At 47.4% G+C, this 14,619-nt stretch overlaps 1 protein-coding gene across 1 annotated transcript in view; it reads left to right on the top strand.

Moving 5' to 3' along the window:
• The window catches only part of DPYSL5 (dihydropyrimidinase like 5), a 97,426-nt gene that overhangs the window by 58,793 nt on the left and 24,014 nt on the right, over positions 1–14,619 (top strand). Inside the window, exons 3-6 of the mRNA XM_003125320.3 lie at positions 8,500–8,658; positions 10,765–10,944; positions 12,025–12,093; positions 13,905–13,949. Coding sequence (XP_003125368.1) covers positions 8,500–8,658; positions 10,765–10,944; positions 12,025–12,093; positions 13,905–13,949 — 453 coding nt within the window. The remainder of the gene's footprint in view (positions 1–8,499; positions 8,659–10,764; positions 10,945–12,024; positions 12,094–13,904; positions 13,950–14,619) is intronic.

The following is a 14,619-nucleotide window of genomic DNA, read 5'->3' as shown; positions in this document are numbered from 1 at the left end:
TTTTTGTCTTTTTGCTATTTCTTGGGCCGCTCCCGCAGCATATGGAGGTTCCCAGGCTAGGGGTCTAATCGGAGCTGCAGCCACCGGCCTACGCCAAAGCCACAGCAACTCGGGATCCAAGACGCATCTGCAACCTACACCGTGGCTACATCCAGCAATGCCGGATCGTTAACCCACTGAGCAAGGCCAGGGACCGAACCCACAACCTCATGGTTCCTAGTGGGATTCGTTAACCACTGCGCCACGACGGGAACTCCTGTTGAAGTCATTTCTATTCGAAATGGGACTTTTTTGGTCCTGTTTGCTACCTGGACTCTGAGCACCTTAAGGTACTTATAGTTCTCACGTTATCTGGAGCATCTGATGCACATAAAGTGGTGTGCACATTCGTGCTACCTCCAAATTATGCCTATTGTTTATTAACCGTAATAGTTGTAATAATAGTATAAATCACCCGTACTTATTGGGCTCCTGCATTGCAGGTCCTTTACGTGCATTGTCTTATTTCATTCTCCTAGTAACCCCACAAGGGTGTGTTATTACCCCATCTTACAAAAGGGGAAAATGGAGCTCCAAGCAATAAATAACTTGCCCGAGATCTCATAACCATAAGTGACGGAACTGGGATTTAAACCTAGCTGCCTGCCTTAAAGTCTGGTTCTTGTCACTATGCTATTTTGCTGCCAAATATAGCATTAATGTGCCTTTAAATGGCAGGCAGATTAAGTGTGGGAAAATGTCCTTTTCCCAAAGCATATTGCCAATTGAATGTTGCCTGTCGCCTTGGCTGAAAATTTAAAGAACGAAGGGTGAGTCTTAGACACGGTAGTGCTTAGCCTGGGAGCCTGGCAGGGTCAGAAACTGGGGCTCTGTGCTAGATGATGTAGTGGACGCTGGGACCCAGAAGGTAGGAGGGAAACATAAAGCATGTTTAGGAGTGCAATTAACTATAAGTATAAACGGGCAAATTAGAGAAAACCAGCCAGCTGAAGAATGAGCTCAACAGGTCAAGAAAAGGCTTGGGAGCTGTATGGAGCCAGACAGACAGTGGGTGGCCCCACGGAGCAATCATGCATCACTTGGCATCCTGCAGAAAAGCTAGCTGGGGGGAAGGTTTGTGTTGTTTTGTTTGTTTTTTAGAGAAAATGAGCATTTGATAGAAAATGTTCGGGGATAGCAGAGAGAATTCTACCCAATATTCTGTGATAATCTATGTGGGAAAAGAAGCCAAGAGAGAATGGATGAGTGTACATGTGTGGGTTTTTTGTTTTGTTTTGTTTTTTATCTTTTCAGGGCCACACCCGCGGCATATGGAGATTCCCAGGCTAGGGGTCGAATCGGAGCTGTTGCTGCCAGCCTTCACTACAGCCACAGCAGCACCAGATCCAAGCTGCATCTGTGACCTACACCACAGCTCACGGCAACGCCAGATCCTTAACCCACTGAGCGAGGCCAGAGATCGAACCCGCGACCTCCTGGTTTCTAGTCGGAGCGGTTTCCACTGCGCCATGACGGGAACTTCAGGATGAGTGTACATGGATAATGGCATCACTTTGTTGCACAACAGATATTATCAGAAAGTTGTAAATCTTCTATACTTCAATACAACTTTAAAAAAGAAAAAAAGTGTTTGGAAAACTCCTAAAAAGGATGAGGCCAGGGTCAGCTTTCAGGTGGAAATTGCTGGAGAAAGGGTCAGTGTTCTGAGCCCCAGTGTGAGCTGATGAGTCGGCGGTGAAGCCAGTGTAGGCTGTTAAGAGCGTGAGCACCTTAGATCAGGTCAGTGTAGCTGATAAAAATACGAGGGTCCTTTAAGACTTTCAAGATGACAGCAGAGATTAAACTAGGACAGAAGCCTTCTAAATGTGGGGCACTCTGGGACTGCACAGGACCATACCCATGGAGCTGGCCCTGACTGGTGGGCTTATGCTGCAGGATGAGAACGGTGTTCACTGAGTACCAGGCATATGCTTCTAAGGGCCACACATCCGGAGTTACTGTCGTGGCGCAGTGGTTAACGAATCCGACTAGGAACCATGAGGTTGCGGGTTCGATCCCTGGCCTTGCTCAGTGGGTGAAGGATCTGGCATTGCCGTGAGCTGTGCTGTAGGTCGCAGACACAGCTCAGATCCCACATTGCTGTGGCTGTGGTGTAGGCCGGTGGCTACGGCTCCACTTAGACCCCTAGCCTGGGAACCTCCATATGCCGTGGGAGCGGCCCTAGAAAAGGCAGAAAGACAAAAATAAAATAAAATAAGTACCACACATCTATCGTCTCACTTGGTGAAATGCTCAGACCCTTCTTTTGAGAGTGTCTCATGTCCCAAGAGTAAAAGAGAAACCCTGAGCTGGTTATTTTTTTTTCTCTTGTATTTCAAGTGAGTATGAGTAGAAGATAGAAAACAATCTTGGAGTTCCCGTTGTGGCTCAGCAGGTTAAGAACCCGACACAGTGTCAGTGAGGATGCAGGTTCAATCCCTGGTGCCACTCAGTGGGTTGAGGATCCAGCGTTGTCACAGCTGTGGTGTAGGTGGGACCCAGTGTTGCTGTGGCTGTGGTGTAGACCTGCAGCTGCAGCTCTGATTCAACTCCCAGCCCAGGAACTTCCATAGGCCTCAGGTGTGGTCATAAAAAGAAAAACAATAATAATAATTTTAATGTGAAAAGAAAAGGAAGTGATTCAGCAATTCCAAGAGAAGCAGATCCACCTGAACAAATGATGGCTTTCTCCGTTGTGTTAAATGACAAAAGGAGTGCCCTGGATTTGGTCTGCAACACACATCCAAACGCTTGTTATCCGATTCTCAGTGCGGGGTTGTTCCCTCTGTGAAGATGGAGTTGCCCTTGATCCATTCATCTAGATACTAGCAGATTCTGCTCTTCTGATTCCAGTCACTTACCCCTAAACACACTGCTTTTCTAAGCACCAGTATGAAAATGCTCCAGGAAGTCCCACCCCATCCCTGATGAAAAACCCCACAGATAAGCTTTGGCCCAAGTGCCTTCTCATCAGCAAGGTTACAGAGTTTGTGTCTTGAGCTATTGGTTCTTGGCCTTGGAGTCCGAGAACCAAACTTTTTCCTTTGGGGGGGGGGGTGGGTGGAAGGGCAGAGAAAAAAAACCACTGCTACTGGGACCTCAGCAAAACGTGATTAGAGCTGCAGCAACGTAGAAGATGGGAGAGAGTGACTCTCCAAAGAGCTTTGTCCTGATGAAACCAGGAAAGGCCAGTGCGTTGTTTTTTTCCAACACTGGGATGTCAGCAAACAAATGATATGTGAAGTTTCCTTCCAACTTGCTGAGCGGAGCCCTGGTCAATATGGAGACCCCCCCTGGGCCCACCGTGGCATAATTTCTGAAGCATAAAGATGACATTCATAATAACAGGTTTAGGTGAGTTCAGTACAAGTTCACGCCAAGGGTTTGCCTGGAAACTGTCTAAAGGGATTGCCATGCAGTATACTGGTTTTTCTTAGGAAACAAATGGACGAGACATGACTGGGCATCAAATAAATGCCGATTTATTTGATTTACCCAGCAGTACGTCATAAATATCCAAAACAGACTAATGGTGGGAGTTCCTGCTGGGGCTCAGCAGGTTAAGAACCTGACTAGTATCCATGAGGATGTGGGTTCGATCCCTGGCCTCTCGAAGTGAGTTAAGGATCTGGTGTTGCCGTGAGCTGTGGTGTAGGGTGAAGATGCAGCTCGGATCTGGCGTTGCTGTGGCTGTGGTGTAGGCTGGCAGCTGCAGCTCCAATTCGACCCCTTGCCTGGCAACTTCCATATGCCGCAGGTGCAGACCTAAAAAGAAAAAAAAAAGACCAACTAATGGTAACACTTTGAAATAGTAAAATTACGTTTCATATCTTACTAGATGTATGTAATGATATTGGGTCTGTTGGTTAAACAAACCCAAATCCGTATTAATAGTGAAATATGTGAAGGCTCATTCACAAGATAAATGAATGCCACATACTCAATGGGGACTGCTTGGCTGGATAGTAGTTTATGTCAAAAAAAATAAGGGCTTGGGTTGATAAAGGGGCAATTCTGGTCAGCCTGCAGGCTCCAGGAGGCCCTGTTGAGTTGGCGGTTCCATGGCGTGTCTTGCATAATTGGAGATATGCATGCATCTTGAACAGCAATTCCACTTCCTGGCAACGTACACCCTGAATCCGGAGAATTCCCTCGAGGCGTGAGGGTCCCCAAACTATATGTAGTGGTAAACCTCCGTGAACTCAGAAATGAATACATACCTGCAGGATGTTCATACAGTGAATTGATTAAAATGAATGAAATATATCTGCATAAATGAATCTTAGAGACGTTGAATAAAAAAGCAAGTTGCAGAGGTCCCGTCATGACACAGAGGCAACGAATCCAACTAGGATCCATGAGGTAGCAGGTTTGATCCCTGGCTTCGCTCAGTGGGTTAAGGATCTGGTGTTGCCATGAGCTGTGGTGTAGGTCGCCGACACAGCTCGGATCTGGTGTTGTGTGGCTCTGGTGGAGGCCGGCGGCTATAGCTCTGATTCGACCCCTAGCCTGGGAACCTCCATATGCCGCAGGTGTGGCCCTAAAATGCAAAAAAAAAAAAAAAAAAAAGCAAGTTGCAAGAGGACATGGGCAGTATAATATCACTTGTGTGCGTTTTTTGAATTTGCAAAACAAATATCGTAAAAGCGTAAAAACATGGATGGGAGAAATTTATATCAACCTCAGGAGAGAGGGTTGAGAACAGGAGGGAAAGCTTCACTTGGATTGGAACTCTTCATTTTTTTTTTTTTAATTAAATAGCATGTAAGGTAAATAGAGTAAAACATTAACATCTGTCAAACATGAGTAGTGGGTTCATGGGTCTGTGTTGTACTATTTTCTCTATATTTAACGTGTGTTGAAGTGTTTCATGACTTGAAAAGAAAGTATTTTAAGTACATAAACATAGGTGCCTAAATTTTAAATAGTTTTCGTTTCCTCCAAATTCACTTTTATGTAGATGATGAAAGTAACATAGTCTATTGAGGAAAGTTCAGAAAATTAGAAAAAATAAATTACTCAGAAACTCATCATCCCCAAACAGTCATTGTTAGTGTTTTGGTATATTTCCTTCCATTTTTTTTCCCTTTGTGTGGGTGTGTGTGTGTTTAAACATGCTTCCAAGCATCTTGGGTACACATATTGAATTCTGCCTGTTTCTCTCATTATAGCATCACCCTTGTTCCATGTGAGGACTTAGCCTCCGAGAACATCATCTCAATTGATTTCTAAAGATCGTTCACAGCTTACTTTTCTTGCATCAAAACAGTCGTGAACATTGAGCAGTCACACAGTCCCGTTTCCTTTTGATGATCGTAAACAGAATCCTTTTGAAAGCCTCCAGAACAGGATCGGGTCACGCTCTGCTGTGGATCTCTCCCAGGCTGTTTTGCGTGGGATGACAGTAAAAAGGTCTGTCACATCTGTGATATTACATTCCCGCGAAGACTGAGCTTGTCGGCATTCATCCCGTGGGTGGGAACTGTGCATATTTGGGAAGCCAGCTCTGCATTTATCTCGCCTGGGAGGAAACAAGCTCTCGTGAATCCAGCATCTGGTCCGGGCTCCCAAACCCGCAGCGGGGGGAGCTAAATTCTTGCTTTTGAGACCCAGGGTAGCAGCAGGAAGAATTATCCCAGATATTTATGTGCCCCTTCCCAGCGTATAGATGCTCCCACGTCCATTACCACCTGATCCTCTCTGGGCCCCTCAGAGGTGGGGTACAGAACAGGCACGTGGGATTTGCAGCCAGTTGTTGGGAAAGTCAGGACCACTGCTGGATGCTCCTTCCCAGAATGGTTTTCAGTTACCTTCCTTGAGTCCAGGCAAGAGGAGCCTCTGCTGGGGGCTATGGACCCTAGGCCACCTTGCCATGTCTGCCCAGAGCCCACTGTCCCAATCCCGGACCACACTCCGGGGCTCTGGCATCTCCTGTGGGCACTGCCAGGGCCCATATTAGCCTGAATCTGTCCTCCTAGGGGCCAGACCACCACTATGTGCACGCCAAGGCCCCAGAGCAGCATCTTGCAGGGGTGAGCAGAGCTTAGCCCTGGGGGCTGAAGGATGCATCCAAGGTGCAGGGTGTTGGCTGGAGGCAGGCACAGAGGCTGAAGGCCAATATCGCCTTCAGGGTAGCTCAGAACCGCAAGGGCCCTGAGAATTCTAAACTCAAGCCTGGCCTTCTCAGTCATTATAAAGATATATCTGTTAGAGTAGGAGCATAGGACATATTCTGTATAACCATTTGTTAGCTGGATCTGTAACTTTTCACTCTTTAGAGATGCAGCCGGTGGACCTCCTGTTCTGCTCTTGCCCAGAAACCCACGGATATTAAGAACGTTCTTGGTTCTCTTATTACACCGCGCTGATCCAGGTTCCCTTTTCTTTCCATCCGAGGCTACAGACATCCTGAGGGAGTGCAAAGGAAAACAACCTAGAACCACAGAAAAAGTAAAACAGTGGAGTGTGTAAAATCCCAATACACCAGACACCCCCACGTCCGCACGTGAAACCTCAAAATGCATTTCAGGACAAAACAGAATACCGCCACCTGCTAGGATGATGAATCAGCCTGGCACCATCCAGCAAAATCAGAAATAGAAGCCAGCTAGTAGAGCTGCAATCTGCTGCTCTTCCCTTTTCCTCTGTCTCTCTGCCTCCCCCACCACGGTTCCTATGTGTGTCCCGCAGAACTAGCACCCTCTGTTGGTGGCTATAATCTATGCAAGACGTTTCCCAGGAAAACGGGGTTGTGGAGGGGCGGGTAGTCTCCGGCTCAGCCAGGGTCAGCATGGAAAATCAGTGTTGCCAGAGCTTTCTTTGTACTTGTTGTTTGGCCACGGAACTATTTTTTTTTTTCAGTCCTTTATTCCCCAGCAATATTTCTGATTTGGGATCAAGGATTTAACTGAATAGAGAAGCATGAAATCATTCAGACAATTTCATGGTGCTATTTTCCTCTCGCACAGCAGAGATAAACAACTAAAGTCTGAATAATTAAACACACATATTAGGACAAAACTTTACAAAGTGACCACTCCCTGGACTTTCCGAGCTATCCAGCAAGGGAGCTATCCCTATGGTATAAAGACTCAGCATCAGGATATTTAAAAAATAAATGAGATAAAAGGAAAAAAAAACCAAAAGAATCTGCATCAGAGAGGTTAAGTAAGCTGGCTGACATGATCCAACTGGGAGGTGGCATAGCAGGGACTTGAACCTGGGGCTGATTCCACATCACTGTAAAGATCCAAATAGAAGAGCATGTTTTGTCCACATTTTAATTCATCAGGAAAAGAGAGTCACCTTACATCAGAGCCCTCACAAAACCTCATGTATTATGAGGCCTGTCTCAATTATTCTTATTTGAGAACAATACTGTGTTTTCTATATGGGAGAAAAATGGCCCAATGAAATTAGCCTCTGGTCAATGCTAGTTTGGGAAATTCGTGGAGGTCTCCTGACCAAAGTAGTTTTTAAAAAATTACATGGGGGCAGCTCTCTAATACAGAGTTAGTAATTATTCCTGGGAGTGTGCTTTGTGATGGCAAGTGAGACTTTTTAAAACGTTTCTTTTTAAGCGGTATCTTGCAGAGACTGTGGATAAGAGAATTCTTCACTGGTAAATCGTACAGGGTCCTACAAGACAGATGGAGGTGAAGCTAATGTTCTTGGAAGAACTGAAGACAAAGATCCTGATGTTAAAGATCATGTAAAAACTTGGACTAGGAGTTCCTGTCGTGGCGCAGTGGTTAATGAATGCGAATAGGAACCATGAGGTTGCGGGTTCGGTCCCTGCCCTTGCTCAGTGGGTTGACAATCCGGCGTTGCCGTGAGCTGTGGTACAGGTTGCAGACTCGGCTCAGATCACGCGTTGCTGTGGCTCTGGTGTAGGCTGGTGGCTATGGCTCCAATTAGACCCCTAGCCTGGGAATCTCCATATGCCGCAGGAGCGGCCCAAGAAATAGCAAAAAGACAAAAAAAAAAAACTTGGACTAGAACTGTTTCTTTATATGTGAGAGAATAAAACAAAACAATGTATTCACATTAACATTAAATACCTATGTGTACCTAAAATAATAAATATTATAAATAGACATATTTTATTACAGTAGACCTTTGGTTATGTCATCTGTATATTCAAGTTGGCCAGAAATCATTTGGGGGGAATCTTCTCATTGGGAAATAGAGGCTCGGATAACACACAAAGTGGTTTTTTCCAGAGCACCAAGCAGCAGGTTTGTGTGCTGGAGCCCCAGGAACGATGAAGGTTTCACACTGGCTCCTGCATCAACAGATGGCTCCTTACAGTTTCCCAAACGCTGCAGCACTTGCCTCCCAGCCTCTCGAGCGGTGGGGTCTGTGGCTGTCCTGAGGGTCCATCCAAGGACCCCCCCCTACACCAGCGACTTAGGTTCAGGTAGAGCTGTGATGAGACTTTTTTTTCCCCGCCTCCCTCAGGCAGCACTGGTTGGAGGTACCACCATGATCATCGGCCATGTCCTGCCTGACAAGGAGACCTCCCTCGTGGATGCCTATGAGAAGTGCCGGGGTCTGGCCGACCCCAAGGTCTGCTGTGACTATGCCCTCCACGTGGGGATCACCTGGTGGGCACCCAAGGTAACAGGAGTGGGGAGAACCCTGACAAAAGAACCCGTGGGAGCCAGCTGGGGGGTGATGCTTTTCCTGTGCTGTGTAATACCCCTCCCACCATCATCCTAACTCCCTCAAATGCCAAAAGAAAAAACACTTCTGATTCTATAAGGAGGGGATGGGTGGGTGGGCCTGTCTTGCTTAAAGGGCCAGTTTTCTAACAGACACAGAGGGAGCGCCGGCTCCTTGCTCTGACCACAAAGCTCTCAGTATGTCCTGATGCTTTACACTACATGCCACTGATACCCAAGGGGGTGCTGCTGAGTAGCCAGCTCAGTAAAGGTCAGGCCCCAAGGGTCATCTCATTTTGTGCTTGGAGTGACAGCACTGAGGTCTCAGAACAGAGGGCCCCATCCTGGCTCAGTGCAGCCGGGTGCAATGGACCGAGGCATTTCTTTCCCACTGGGACCCAGCTCTTGCTCTGAGCACCCTCAGGCTGCTCCTGGGGCATAGCTGAGGTCAGCTACCACTGGGCCCTTTCTCCGTTCGGTCTTTGGGCCCCTGGCTTTCCTGACCTCTTGTTGCCCAGGCCCCAGGGCCAGAGTCCAGCCCCCTTTTCCCAGATTCCCACTTCCTTGTTCTTCCTGAATACAGGTAGACAGGCATTTAGATTTTGCTTCACTTCTGGAGTTACTTCTTATTACCCCAGGAAAGCAGCCTGGATATTCACTCTTTCGTCAAGTGTTTATTCATCACCTTGTGCCAGTACTTGTGTGGGTGACCTGGAGTTGTGAAAATAAACAAGCGTTAAGAAATTTTACTGTGCTCTCCAGCTGTAGACCCTATGTTCTCAGAAGGGCCAGCTCCCATCTGAGATGGTAGCTAAAAGCCTGGCTGTACTTCTGCCCTCAGGTTCAAGCCTTGAGCTTGGGACTCACCCATTCTCTCCCATTATTTGCAAACTGGTGCTCATCCCATGAAGTCCTCCCTCCTGGTTCCCTGCAAAAGGTGCAGACCACACTAAATGTCAGCCATCTCTTATCTCAGATGGAGGTTTGGCCACTTCAGACACCTCTTGGGTGGGTGACCCACACCCCAGGCTTCTCTCCCTTCCCTCCTCCAGTGATGCTATGGAATAGAGGGTGCACCCAGACTCTCAGCAACATTGAGGCCAGGTCAGGCCAGCCACCCCTAAGTCCCAGAGGTTATGAGGATTTTTATGCATCTAGAATTTTTTTATAATAATCAAATAATTTTCTTCTAATTACAAATTTTAAAAATAGAAAGGAAGCACCTAATTCAATTGCTCCAACATACTATTGCTGTGTTAGCTTATTTCCTTCTGGTCTTTTTTCATACCTGCTTTTTACACAGTAACTGTTTCGCTCAGGTGTGAGCATTTTCCATTTGGCTGTATGGTCTTCAGACCATCACTGCCATGGCCACCTAATGTTCTGTCAAGGAAATGAGTCACAGTTTATTTTCCTATTACTGAACAAATGTTCCCGCCTTTTTTTGTTTTTTCTAGTATAAATAATGTTGGGGTGAATCTCCTCATTTACATAGCTTTGGTTCATGTTTGGCTTTGTTAAACTCTATTTTCCACAGGTCTCTGGATTTTTAGCGTTAGTGTACCTTCTCTGTGGCCATAGGTGTAAAAGTCATTAGTGCATTTAACAATAAGGTTGATTTGGAGATGAACACACAGGACAAGCCTCTATAAGAAAGAAAGAAAAAGAGAGAAAGAAAGGAAGGAAGAAAGAAAAAGAAAGAAAAGGAAGGAAAGAAGGAAGGAAGAGAGAGAGAGAGAAAGAGAAAAATAAGAAAGAAAAAGAAGGAAGGAAGGAAGGAAAGAAAGAAAGAAAGACAAAAAAAATGCCCAGAAGGTCAAGATACGGTTTCTACAGTTGGGTAGCGCTGGTCAGTTTTCAAAGCACTTCCGCATCCATTTGCTCACGTGATCTCACTGTAGCCTGTAGAGTGGGTGGAGAGTGCGATATCGCGAGGTTACGGGGTGGCCATGTGGTGACTCCACCCACTGACTTTCCTCACCTCCACGCGGGCCAGTACACGCGCGTCAGCCTCTGGACTACGTCTATTCACGTGGTATTACCTTTGTATTTTGCTCTCCAGGTGAAAGCAGAAATGGAGACCCTGGTGAGGGAGAAAGGCGTCAACTCGTTCCAGATGTTCATGACCTACAAGGACTTGTATATGCTTCGGGACAGCGAGCTGTACCAAGTGTTGCACGCTTGCAAGGATATTGGGGCGATCCCCCGAGTCCATGCTGAAAATGGGGAGCTCGTGGCAGAGGCAAGGCAGTAGGGAATGTTGGGGGAAGTGCAGTGCGCGCCAATAGAGACAGTTCTCAGGCGGGGCTCTGACCACCCATACCCCATCCTACAGGGTTCAGATAAAACAAACTATGAAAGAAAGTGTGAGATGGAACATCCCAGATGACAAATCTCTGTGCAAAAGATGCAAACTTTTCTAGTGTCTGTAAAAAAACAAATCTCTCTTAAAAAGTCCAAAAGGGTTTCTAATTCTTGGATGATGATGCCTTCTTTCTAATATGATATGTAAATTATAGCAAAAGAATTTGGAACACCTCAAAGGAAAAAAAAAATTTTTTTATTGGCTATATCCACAGCATAAGGAAGTTCCTGGGCCAGGGACCGAATCTGAGCTGCAGTTGTAACCTCTGTTGCAGCTGCTGCAATGTCAGGTCCTTAGCCACCACATCGCAGCGGGAACTCCATCTAAGAAATGTTTTTAATGAGATGTGCCATACAGAATAAATGAGTCTGCGTTCCACTTTCCTGTATCTCCTGAGCGGAGCTGAGGTCTTATAGACCTTCTCACTGGTACCAAGACAGACAAGCCCCTTTGTACTCCTGGGTCTTAAGTAGGATACTTGGGGTGAGGGCTAATCTAGACATTGCTAGAAGCTAGAGATTTAACTAGATTTCCAATGAGGAAATTCTGATTTTCAGATCAATAAAGAGTGCTTGTCTTTGATGTTCCAGGCCTCCTGGCTGGTGACCAAACTGTTTTTTTTGGGGGGGGGGGCATGCCCATGGCATGCAGAAGTTCCCAGGCCAGGGATCAAACCCAAGCCGCAGCAGTGACAACTCTGAGTCCTTAACTGCTAGGCCACCAGGGAACTCCTGAACTGTATTTTTAAGAGGAAAGATAATTTGCAATCATTATAAACTGGGACTCAGGGGAGCCCTGGACTTATCCTGCCTCTTTAGAAGATGAGTGTTACAGAAGTGAGAAAAGTAGCAAGCCTATTGGAATGGGCTGTGTCCAGCATACTTTATTGTCCCTCGGGTTCAGTCTTTTTTGTGTCTCTGTGATTCTCTCAATTTTCTTTCTTTTGCTATTATTCAGGGCGCTAAGGAGGCGCTAGATTTGGGTATCACGGGCCCAGAAGGAATTGAGATCAGCCGTCCAGAGGAGGTGAGGCAGACTTCCTTGTCCTTCATCCACGTCTCACCTGTAGATTCACAGAATCTTTAGGATACAAGAGACATCAGTAAATAGAAAGTGTATGGTATCGTGTTCTCCATGTGTGAAATTCCCATCTGGAAGCTTCCCAGGGAACAGCTTCCTCCAGCTGACCCGATCTGGAGCTGACCTTCCTCGGGGAAGACAACTTTGGGGAAACCAGACCCACCTCACTGGGTTCTGATTTTAAGGATCTCGGGGAGGCCATGTGAGCATATGCTAGGGGTTGCTTTGCCCAAAACTGAATCAAGAGAGAAAAGACAGACTGAAAGGAATTCCAGACTCTAAGCCGGGAATTAGCATTTTGAAGATTAGATCCTTTTGAGCATCTGAGGAAAACTCTGGACCCTTCCCACCAGAAACGAGGTGCACATGCATGTCTGTGCTCTTCCTTTTCCTGTCCCCTCACTGAGGCAGCAACTAAAACCCTGCCCTCCTCCCGCCCTCTGGGTTTACCCTTGCACAGTTTTGCAGGGAGTCGACACAAATCCCCCAGACCTCCCTTGCTGAAGAATTCGGCTCTCAAGGACCACATAAGATAAATAATGCATTCTTGCCTGTGGCCCGTTCGGATGTCCCCGCCACTGGTCAGGGGAAGCTGTTTTCCATTTCTTCAAAGCCCTAAACACAAAGCGCTGCTCGGATGTCCATGAGGGATTGATGGGGAGGCCTTGAGGGATGAGGAGCTGGAGACAGGATGTGATGGTTCTGCCATCACACAGGAACCAAGTTAGCATATAGTGGGTCAGCCTGGGGGACAGTGGGGCGGGGGCAGGGGAACCCCTCACTCTGCCCTGGGTGGGTCCCTGTCTATCAGAGCCCTTGAATGTCACTCCTATTTGGGCAGCTCAGAGTTGGTAGAGAAAGATACACCAGACGCAACAAAGGCCATGCGTTGAGAGTGCCTGGGAGATGGAGGTGGGCAGGGAATGGGCACAGGCCGGGACTCCCTAGAGTTACATGAGGGGCAGCACGAGGCGCTGACTGTAGTGGTAGCCGTAGCAAGAATTATCACCATCATCATCTGTCGATTCAAGGGGAGCAGCATCCAGGGAGACTGCTCCCCAGGGAGATTTGGCACTGTCTAGAGATGTGTTGGGTTATCCTAGCTTAAGAGGAGGATGTTACTGGCATCCGGTCGGCAGGGTGGGGGGATGCTGCTCAGGAGCCTACAGCGCCCAGACAGGCCCCAAGCAAAGAATCATCTCACCCAAAATATCAGTAGTGGTGCAGTTCAGAAATCCTGACCAAGACTGATTTACAGGTTGAAATCAGTCAGTATTGTTCCCTGGGTACACTTCTGAGATGGCTGTGCAGAGAATGCCCCAGAAACCAGGGAGAGATATGACTCCAGGTTTTCATTGGCCCTTGTTCTGTTGCCTTTTTTCTCCTTTTTTTTTTTTTTTTTTTTTTTGGTGGGGGGGGGTGTGGGTGGCCATGTCTATGGCTTTTGGAAGTTCCTGGGCCAGGGATCGAACCCTCGCACAGCAGCAACAATGCCAAGTCCTTAACCCACTGCCCCACAAGGGCTCTTCCCTTGTTGCCCTTTAATGAAACCCTGAGTAACATCCGGCAAAGATGTGCCTAGAACACGAAGTCCCAGGCTTCTCTCAATGTGAGAGCCAGCCCCTGTGGGGGCAGTTGGCGCCTCTGGCTCTGTGTCAGACATCCCAGTGCTTCCATGAGGTGGGGTGCCAGGCAGAAGAAAGCTAGCTTGGGGAGATGCTAAAGCCTTTTTCCTTCCTGTTCCTTCTTTCTAACAGCTGGAAGCAGAAGCCACTCACCGGGTTATCACCATTGCAAACAGGGTAAGTTGACCCCAGCTCACCCTAAGCCCATGCTCAACTCTGGGATTAGCAACGAGCCTGTCCAGTGGAGTCCCATTCTGCCCTGGTTGCCAGCACCATGCCTGGCTCACAGGACCCCAAATGACCATCGTTTGCGAAATACACGTTGTTATTCCCACAGACCTGGCAGGAGTCCTCCTTGCCACCGGCTCTCTGTTCCACCCCACTGTTCTTGCTGAGACCTGGTTCATTGCTCAAGGAAAAATGGCTCCCCGGGGGGCAGGGCGAGGTGGGGACCACAGAGCCTCTCGGCAACTGGAATCTGATCCTTATGAAGGAATAGAGAGACATTTCCATAGAGAACCATGATTCAGACCTCTGCCCCTGGGGCCATTCATAATTTTTCCCTAGTACGGTTCAGTGTAAGGGGGCGCTGATGCAGGGTAGGGTGGGAACAAGCTAGCGATGTAGGGCCTGGACCAAAGAGAAGCTCGTATGCAAGACACTCTGACAGACTATTTTATTATCTGAAAAATGGAATGATATTATCACCCACTCCTCACAGGATAGTTGTAAGCATCAAAGGAGTCATGGGACTTCCCGTGTGTCACAACACAACTACTCAGCGTTGCTTCTGCAGTGGCTGTGCCGACCCCTCACTCGGGAACTTCCATATGTCGCAGGTGCAGCC

The sequence above is a fragment of the Sus scrofa genome, chromosome 3, assembly GCF_000003025.6.
Source record: "Sus scrofa isolate TJ Tabasco breed Duroc chromosome 3, Sscrofa11.1, whole genome shotgun sequence".
Lineage (NCBI taxonomy): Eukaryota > Metazoa > Chordata > Mammalia > Artiodactyla > Suidae > Sus > Sus scrofa.
This window is presented reverse-complemented; position numbering and strand designations above follow the sequence as displayed.